Here is a 10,000-nt window from a genome sequence, read left to right as displayed (position 1 = left end):
AGTCCCATTCTAGCTTGTGGACACAGCGATGCCGAAGACAGAGATTGGAATGAATACAAAATATCCAATGCTCCAGGAGACCATGAATTTACTCTTATCTGAATTCAATGCATTTATATATTTTTTGTTGTTGTATACAATGTTGAGGCTCTTATGAGAGCTAACAAAGAACATCCAACAAGGGGAGCAGAAGATGAGGGGTGAGAGAGAGAAGGACAAAACGGTAGGGAACAGAGACATTAGGACATCTGTGGAAGGGATGGGGTGGGGTACACAGAGTAAACAAGACCAGGCGTATTGGCGTGCACCTGTAATCTGGCTACTTGGAGGCTTGGGTTGGAGGATCGCTTGAGGACGGGAGCTCTGCACTGGGCCGCACTATGAGAGGGTGTAGGGCAGCCTGGAATCATGGTGAAACCCAATCCTTATCCCTGTGTCGTAAGAGGCGACCAGGGTTGCGTCAGGAAGGGCATCCGGCGTAAAACCTATGCCAAATCAGTATGCGGATCATAACGGATGATCCGCTGTGGCGACCCCTAACGAGAGCAGGCGAAAGACGAACAACAACAACAAAGGGTAAACAAGATGGACACTACAGGGACTTTCAGGTCCTTACATGATGGGGACTTTCAGGAACGAAAGCAGGGAATCAATTGACTATTTAACTCTTTAAAGCAGGGAATCAATAAATCGATTAACTCTTGATTTAATGTGCTTTACTGTACTTTCCCGTTGTATTTTGCAATCCATATTTAATTGGTTCCACATGATTTATACCAGGTTCGTAAACCATAGTCGATAATAAAATATGTTTTGACCCCTGTTTCTCTTCAGTTCAGTTGCACTTCAAGTTATTGTCTCCCCATGTGAACATTCGCTGGGGGTTTCACATCCAGGTTAACACCGTTAAGATTGCTGAGTGTCTTGTGCCTGCTCCACAAAATTAAAAACGTACGAACACATTTTCATGTCGCTCAGCGTGAAAACATAATCATGTGAAAATTTCCGCTTCTACAATATTTGGAAAAGCAAAACTCACAGAGCTCGCATTTGAAAAGGTGAGTTGTCGCCACTCTGTCAACGGGGTACTGTAAGTTAGGACAAGAGTTTGGATTTTGTTCAGGATGTCAATTTTGTTCAGGATTCAATGGCAAACTCTTGCTAAATCCACCCCATGAACTTTAACGGCCACCAGAAAATGCTTCGTCAATGAGGCACCTGATGTCCCTCTGAAGAACAGCACGCTTGTTGATGCAACTCCATGATTGAAGCACCATGGCGATGATTTATTTTCAGATCAGGAATTAAACACAGACTAAAGGCCGAGTCACACCTTGACGTTTTAGCCAGCAATGGCAACGTATTAAAATGTATGTAAAATGCTGGCTTACGTTGAACTTTTGATGTTTTTTTTTTTTAAAGATTCGGACATATTCATAACGACTTGGTCTTATGCATAACGTATTAGTAAGACACAGAACGTTTTGTTGTGTTATAGATAACTTATACCAACGAATGCTGAACCTGTTGTCGGCCTTCACAACCTATGCCCAACGATAGTCTAACTTATGCATAGCGCGCTGCACGCATCGCCGACGATGACATGGCGTAGGTTATGGAAAGGCTTCCGCACAACGATTCAAATCATAACCGCTGCAGAAATGGAAAGTGTCAACATCGCAGTCACACCTTGGCGATCTTGCCAGTGTATGCCGACCTCTGAAAAATGCGTCTAAAACGCTGGCGCACGTCGAATACGGTATGGGTAAGTTTGGTATGCGTGAATAGAACGCTAAAGTACGCTATCATACGTCGTATTAAATGGAGTACGTCTTGTAATTTTTAACATGTTGAAAATTTTACGACGTACTTGCCGTATGACACGCTCCGCATGCGATGGGAATAAGTTGCACGCACGATTTGCGATCGTTGACACACATCGACACACGTTACTTGAAAGGTACTCATAAGTCGAAACCCGTCAAGGTAATGGTTAGCGTTAGTGTTCCAGACTCCCGGTTTTTTTTTTTTTTCCTTCGGTATGACGGTGTTCAGTGTACAGTGCGGTTATGATTTAAATCGTTGAGCGGCAGCCTATTAATTATATTATATTATAACCACACTAGAAATCGAAGTGTCAAAATCACCAGCATACCGAAGGAAGGAAGAAAAAAAAACGAAAAAAAAAACCAGGGAGTCTGGAACACTGACGCTAACCATTACCTTGATGTGTTTCGACTTATGAGCACCTTACAAGTAACGTGTGTCGATGTGTGTCACCGATCGCGTAACGTGTGCACAACACGTAACTCATAGGTTAGAAATAAGTTTCGGGTACGCTAAACATTACCTCGACGTGTTTCGACTTATGAGTAACTCACAAGTAACGTGTGTCGACGTGTGTCAACGATCGCGTGACGTGCCTACAACTTATGGCCAGCGTTATGCGGAACGTGTGAGTCATACGCTGGCATAAGTCTTAAAATTTCAAGCATGGAAAATTTGAGGACAACCGAAAAGTACAGCGTTTAAAGCCAGCGTACAACGACGTATGGCAGTGTTTTTCAGCGTGCTCTCAATGTTATCAAAACTTACCCATAACGTATTCGACGTGTACCAGCGTTTTAGACAAATTTTCCAAAAATCGGCATAAGCTGGCTGAAACGTCAAGGTGTGACTGGGCCTTAAACAGCTCAAAGGCATGTATACTACCTTCTGAATAGTCCTGCCAGCCTCCATAACAATAGTGAAGATTTAATCAGGAAGCACCCATGACATTCATTGCCTCTGTGTGGAGTGCACTATGATGTAAATTTGAAGTGACTCCTCTTTTGGAAACTTCCTGTCACCTCAAGGTGCCTTGCTTGAGCCCTGATTGTATCCAAGAGAATTGGTGCTTGAAACCACAATCACCACAACTACAACTAATCCACATGCCTGACTAAGGGGCATAGTGACCCCTCTTGGGAGGTTGATCTTTTTTGCACTTCGTTCCCTTGGAAGAGGGGGAACGTGACTTGAAACCAAATCACAGATACTTTTAAGGTTTTCAGCAGCTAATGATTCCTGAGCAGCAGTCCCCTGGCATGTCTGCTCGTCATTAAGCCAGAAAAGCCTTCAGTGGCATAGTATGTGTTTGCCTTATGACAGCATAACTAATTTCAACATGTACATTATATAATTGCACACCACCTTGGTAATTTGAATCCTGACCTACCTGCATTTAATTGCTCTCTTCCCTGCCCACTCCTCCCCTTCTTTTGTCTATCCTTTGTATCCTGGATCTTGCTTCTCCAGCTAAGACGATTCGCCCAAGGCAAGTGCAGGGCATAACACCACCACAGGCAGTGGCCGTGCGTGGTGGAGGTGTGGTGGTTTCTCAGCCCATTGCTCTTCGTGGTGGTGGGGGACAACCACGTCAGTAAGTTTTATTTTGTAATTCAAGCTTTCACTGCCTTTATCATCATTCTTGTTTCCATTCACAAGTTGTGCTCTTTGCTCACTCACTTAACTTTAGCAAATAAGATCACCAATTTTGTTGCCCAGTTTACAAATGTTACTTCATTGTTTTGATTCAAAGGTTATAATAATGTAGTCAAGTTTCAGCTCCAATCACTCAAGTCGATGCAGTTTGTGAAATATCTGAAGTTCATTTGTCACCTTGTTGTGTGTCTGCTCTGTCGCAATTTACATTACTGTATCGTGGCTTGTCTTTCCTGTTGGATTTTGCTTTTCTCTGAATGAAAAGGCAAGTTGGATTGGTTGGCATTTATTTATTTATTTATTTGGGCAGAAACACTGAAAGTGGAAAATATCATTTAAACTTCCCCTGTGCATTTACAAGCCCAGATATGACCTTTCAATTGCTGTTAAGAAACACCGAAACCAGATATGGTGTCTCCCTAAAGGCCCGGTCACACCTTGACGTTTTAGCCAGCGATGGCAACGTGTTAAAATGTATGTAAAACGCTGGCTTACGTTGAACTTTTGATGTTTTTTTTTAAAGATTCGGACGTATTCATAGCGACTTGGTCTTATGTGTAATGCATTGGTAACTACACAGAACGTTTCGTTGTGTTATAGATAACTTATACCAACGAATGCTGAACCTGTTGTCGGCCTACACAACCGATGCCCAACGATAGTCTAACTCAGGCATAGCGCGTTGCACGCATCGCCGACGATGTCGTGACGTAGCCTATTAAAAGGCTGACGCACAACGATTCAAATCATAACTGCCATAGAAATGGAAGGGTCAAAATCGCGGTCACACCTTGGCGATCTTGCCAGCGTATGCCGACCTAAGAAAAATGTGTCTAAAACGTTGGGGGCACGTCGAATACGGCATGGGTAAGTTTGGTATACGTGAGTAGAACGCTAAATACGCTATCATACGTCGTAGTAAGTAGAGTACGTCAAGAAATTTTGAACATGTTCAAAATTTTACGACGTACTCGGCGTATGACACACGTTCGCATGCGATGGGGATAAGTTTTACACACGATATGTGGACGCTTACACACGTCCACAAAGGCTACTTATAAGCTACTCATAAGTCGAAACACGTCGCGGTAATGTCTTTTTTACGCGAAACTTATTTCTAACTTATGTTTGACGTGCTTTGAACCAATTCTTTACGTAGTCCCAACACACATCGACGTATGTAGACGTATTCCAATGACGTCTTCCGGTCGACAAAAAAAAAAAAAAATGAATGTGTTTCTCGCTTACAACTGCCATATAAAGACGTGTTCCCAGCGGTTTTGGGAATTGGTATATAAAAATGGTGTTTATAAAAGGGGAACCCAACAGTGTTTTCGAGTTCCTTTTTGAGTCGATGTCCATGTCAGCAGTAACAGTATCAGTATCAGTATCAGTATTAGTATTAGTAGTAGTTTGTTCATGTTGGCAGTAGTAGGTGGGTGTGAGGGGGAGGGTGTGGGTTATGATGGATCGTCCTTGCGTCCGCGTGTCCACGGGTAGGTTCATAGGCTGCCACTCAACGATTTAAATGGCTGCATCTCCACTATTGAAAGTAGACGCTTGCGCTCAACAATTGGATTTTTTTTACACTCAACGACTTTGAAATGGTACCACTCAGCTAGTTTCATTGTTTACAATGAACGATTTAAATTGCTGTCACTCGCCTTTGGTTTTTTTTTTTTTGTTTTTTTGACGCTGGGGTTTGGAAATTTGAAGCGTTTCTTCTGAACGTGTTAAAACGCTCAAACTCGACTATTTTAAATAGACGCTGCCGATAGACAATTGGAATCATAGCCAAGCTCGACATCGAAGTGTGAACATCCTCGTCATGCCGAAGAAAAGTTTGAAGAATGCTGCAAATAAGTGTCCTGGCCGTGGTCGTGGACGCTGACGCAAGGACGATCCATTATACCGACGTCTTTCAGCCTATGAGTAACTTAAAAGTAACGTCTGTCGATGTGTGTCAACGATCGCGTAACGTGCCAACAACACGTTAATCATAGGTTAGAAATAAGTTTCGGGTACGCTAAACATTACCTCGGCGTGTCTCAACTTATGATTAACTTACAAGTAGCATGTGTTGATGTCTGTCAACGATCGCAGACCGTGCCTACAACTTGTGGCCAGCGTAGCGGAACGTCTGAGTCATACGCCGGCATACGTCGTGAAATTTCAAGCATGAAAAAATTTGAGGACAACCGAAAAGTACAACGTTTAAAGCCAACGTACAACGACTTATGGCAACGTACTACGACGTATGCCAGCGTGCTCTTAATGTTATCAAAACTTACCCACAACGTATTCAACGTTTGCCAGCGTTTTAGAAAAAAAATTCAAAAATCGGCATACGTTGGCTAAAACGTCAAGGTGTGACCGGGCCTTAAGGAAACCTCTGGCTCTCATGGAACGTATGTCTGGTACATCTGACTCCTATGTGAATATAGCTGGAACAAGATATCCTTTCTTGAAGAGTTGATAACCACTACTTTGTAGATAATGCCGCATTGCATCGTCGCTCAAATTGCAAACTAAATAAATCACATAAATCACAAACTAAATAAATCAAATAAATCACAAAGCTTGGAATGTTTACAGCAGGCACTCTCGCAAGGTTCATAGTACATTCACTGGAAGCGATGGTTGAGGGTTTGGGTAGCACGTGTTCGTCCACAGTTCTCTGGTACTTGCACCAGTCCACGTCGTTGGTAATCTGCACAACAGGCAGTTACAGGGTCTCGGCCCTGTCGGTGAACTGGGAAAGTTTTCCAACTTTAATTGTGCACAGCTAAATTCCTTTCTTTCAGGTATTTTCAAAGTCCTTTCGAGTTATTTTCGGAGTTGTGCTCCAGTGAGCCATAGTAGCCAACAAAATTGATGATAAATCACGGCATTGAAGAAAGATCTCGAAGACAAATTAGCACAATACATTAGATATGTATTGGGCTAAACATCAATCCTTGCCTCGCATGCCGATATATTTTGCCCCAATCACCATTGTTGCGAAGGGGTTCTGCACTTGTGTGCCAATGCATTGTGGGGTTATCGAGTGATTTCAAAAGTCTGTTTTGATGGGGAAAGGGAAAAGGTGTAACAAATTTTATAAACAGGTGCTGAAGCACCAAAGAAAGGCAAGTTAAATGATAAACAAGTCTCTCTCCTTTTGATGAAGTCAAAATATTTCCTTTAGATTGAGCCGATATCAGTTAACACATAAATTCTATAAAAGCCCAATCATGTCTCTCACCCTATCAGCATAGCATGGGGTACATGTTAGGCTTCCTCGGTGGTGCGTGTTTCTGTTTAACCTGTTGCTGACAACTCGCCAATAAGCAATGAAACAGGTCCTGTGGCTGATGTGTCGCGTTGGGGAACTCATGTATGAGCTACTTGTAAATATCTGCAGCTGTGGAGGAACCCAGGTAGGGTCAGGAACAGTAAAGGGCTTACTTTGTGTAGCTTTTCTTGGTTGCTTTATGTAGCTTTCTTTGACTTGAGCAGGGATCAGTTATAAAGATCCAATGATAATGTTGGGCTGAGTGTTGACTAATTATATAGTCTTGAGTTGCAGCTGGGAACGATTCATTCGGTCATAGCTGATTGGTTGTTCCCTCCATGTTTATGGGTGATGTACATGTGCACACAATTTCAACACATCTAGGCCACAAGTATGTCTCATTGACTGGGTCTTCAACACAAGTCCTCAGCATCGTCCCTTTTCGGCCATTCAACTTCGATATAGTCCACCGAGATAGGCCAGCAGAGGCACACATGCCTCTACGTGCAGCAATCACAGTCAGCGAGAACACAAACCACAACAACAAAACACAAGTTTCACTCCCAGAAGCCACATCGGAAATATATGCTCTCGCAACCAGCCGACCAATTAACTTCACAGTACACCACTCAAAACAAAACACACAAATATACACCAACTGTGTTGATGATGTGGCAGAATCGCTTAGAGGCATCTCTGCTGGAATTTGAGAACGTCTCGCCGAGGTTCAAATCTAGACCCAGCTATAGACTGCCATCTTGATGTCCCTCATGTAGGATGATTCATCAGTGTGTGTGCGCTATCCGATGGATGTTAAGCCAGATGACCCGTCTACTAGCTGTCTTTGGTGGACATTAAAGATTCCACAGTGTCTTTCGCAAAGAGGCGAGTTGTTGTTGCAATCTTGAACAAACTTCAAATTCTAGTCCAAATTATCTTCATTCGTTAGGCTTGGCAAACCGGTTCGTGAAAGACTTGGGCGAAACAAAAATGTCCAGCCACCCCACAAGAAGGTGGTGGGGGGGGGGTGAGGGGGTGAGGAGCAATTGGGACCTTCAATAAGCAGGCTGCCTGTTTTATATGCTTTTAAGAAGAAATTTATTGGTAATGGTAAGAAGCTTTTCCATAATATTTACATATTATTTTCAGTTATTTTGTTTATAATGTAGCAAATGAATAGACTCAAATTCTACATCACCATTTTAGTGCACCGGTGCAAATCCACTATGGCTCATCAATCATCAATTGATCACAGTGACGAAGCAACACATCATACACTTCGTGTTACACTTATCCTGTACTTGATCCTGTTCAATAACCAATCTGGCTGTTCTCTTTTTACAACCTCAGAGTTGGGGAGTTGAAGCTGTGATTGAGGCCTTCAGAGTGCCAGATAGGAGGAAGTATGGAAGAGCAAACCATTTCCAATGAAGATGGTCTCCTATCACCATCCACCGAAATCTGTTTTGTGAATTTTGTTTGTGGTCAGTCAATTCTGAGTTATACCACAAATGCAAATGGAGCTGTGATGAAAGCATGAAATGTTTCAGTCAAGCAAGCATGAAGTAATGACCCCCATTTTTCTTTTGACAAAATTGTATATAATTTGATCGTGCCACTATGTTTCAGTTGCTGGTTATATGCAACACAGGGTCAACAAGGCAGGTTCATATGTGAGCTTCCTCATGTCTTCTATAGGCCATTTTGATGTCACACAGAAGTTCCAACTTGATTCGTTTTGACAGAACAACCTGTTTTTTTTAACAACTCCACGAATGTATTTATCTCTAAATACAGGTCAAGACTTCTTAAATTATGATTTTATTATCATAGATGGCAAAACCTTTCATCATCCATTGATTCAGGGACAATAATTTTCTCACGAAGTTTGCCTCTTCTGTGTTGTTGACATTGCCCTTATGGGTGAAAATGCAGTTTATTAAAACTTGATACTACCTATTCAAAGTAAAAACTGTATACTTGGAGAGTTGCAGAGGGAGAGATGGGGTGTGGTGGGGGGAGGGGTGGGAGAGACAGAGGGTGAGGCAGCGACCACTGGAATTGCACTTGTGTGCTGAAACATAATTATTTTCCTTTTACATATTGAGTTTTTGAAGGCATTCTGCAATCACTGGAAACGTTTTGTTCAAATCCGTCATAGATTTGATGCATTCTTACTGTCTGTCATTTTGTGCAGCATTTGACAATTTCAAGAAGCGCGTTTTCTTAAGTTAGCACAAAGGTAGTGCGCCACCTTTTTGATCCCGTCTGTTTCATCATAGACTACCAAACGGAAACTTTTGAGTTGATGATCATATGCTCACCTTTGCACTGCCTTTGTATTCCATTTGCTGAGTTGCACTGTGCACAGTGCAGGTCGTTTACATGCAGGATTTGGTCACGTCTGTTCATTTAATTTAAGTTGACCTCCTATCTTGCACTGACTGTTTTGATGCAGTTCCTGTGTCTAACGATGAACGTACTGTATTTGTGAACTGTGAGATGACCGATGAGCTCCATTTGTGCTTATCCAAGCTCTTTGCTGTACTTTGCCAAATAAGCTTTGAACTCTCACTCGTGTTGCCATACGTGCAGCCATTACTCCATCAATGTATGTGTACAGCAAGATGATGCAAGAAGTGTGTTTTTGCTTCAATTAGATCCCGGTTCTTTCATATTGATTGTAATGATGTAATTTATGCCAAAACCTGTTTTTTTTTTATTTTGACATTGTCAAAGGCCATGATTTTCATATGGCTTGTATTATTAAATTGTATTGATTAAGCAGGACTGTAACTCGTCTCTTGCAAGTTGGCTCGGGTTGAAGCATCTTTGCACCAATCCTTCTTTGACCTTTTTTTTGCCCTGTCTCGTTTCCATGAAAGTTGGACCTTTTAGTATTTAACTGCACATTACAGATATTACAGGCTCTTAACCACACCATTCACAAGCCTTCAGTCATAACCTGATTTAACAATTCCAGAGCATTTAACCACTCTTCTTGTTTTTGACTGCACTTAATTTCAAATGGCTCATTATTCACCACCAGCCTGTCTCAGCGGTTTCAGTAACTTATCCATTCGAGTAAATTAAATGTTTGCTCAGGTTGCAGTTTTATGTCGTGGCTCTTGCGCATGGTATTGGTGAATTAGCCGGTGGCTATCGAGTCACATGTCCACTTGTATCATGTAGTACCAGAAATCTGCATGAAGAGCATTGCTTAACCGTGCTATGTGTTGAAGC

The 10,000-nt window shown here is 42.2% G+C and overlaps 1 protein-coding gene across 1 annotated transcript in view; it reads left to right on the top strand.

Moving 5' to 3' along the window:
* The window catches only part of LOC147030386 (kinesin heavy chain-like), a 144,974-nt gene that overhangs the window by 134,896 nt on the left and 78 nt on the right, over window positions 1-10,000 (top strand). The window contains exons 25-26 of the mRNA XM_085874362.1: window positions 3,298-3,421; window positions 8,108-10,000. The exon at window positions 8,108-10,000 is cut by the window's right edge and continues 78 nt beyond it. Coding sequence (XP_085730488.1) covers window positions 3,298-3,421; window positions 8,108-8,129 — 146 coding nt within the window. The 3' untranslated portion in view covers window positions 8,130-10,000. The remainder of the gene's footprint in view (window positions 1-3,297; window positions 3,422-8,107) is intronic.

This window comes from Eptatretus burgeri, chromosome 3 (genome assembly GCF_056783735.1).
Source record: "Eptatretus burgeri isolate ZD-2024b chromosome 3, Ebu_testis_v1, whole genome shotgun sequence".
In the NCBI taxonomy this organism is placed as follows: Eukaryota; Metazoa; Chordata; class Myxini; order Myxiniformes; family Myxinidae; genus Eptatretus; species Eptatretus burgeri.
Note: the sequence above shows the minus strand (reverse complement) of the source record. Positions and strands in the feature narration are given on the sequence as shown.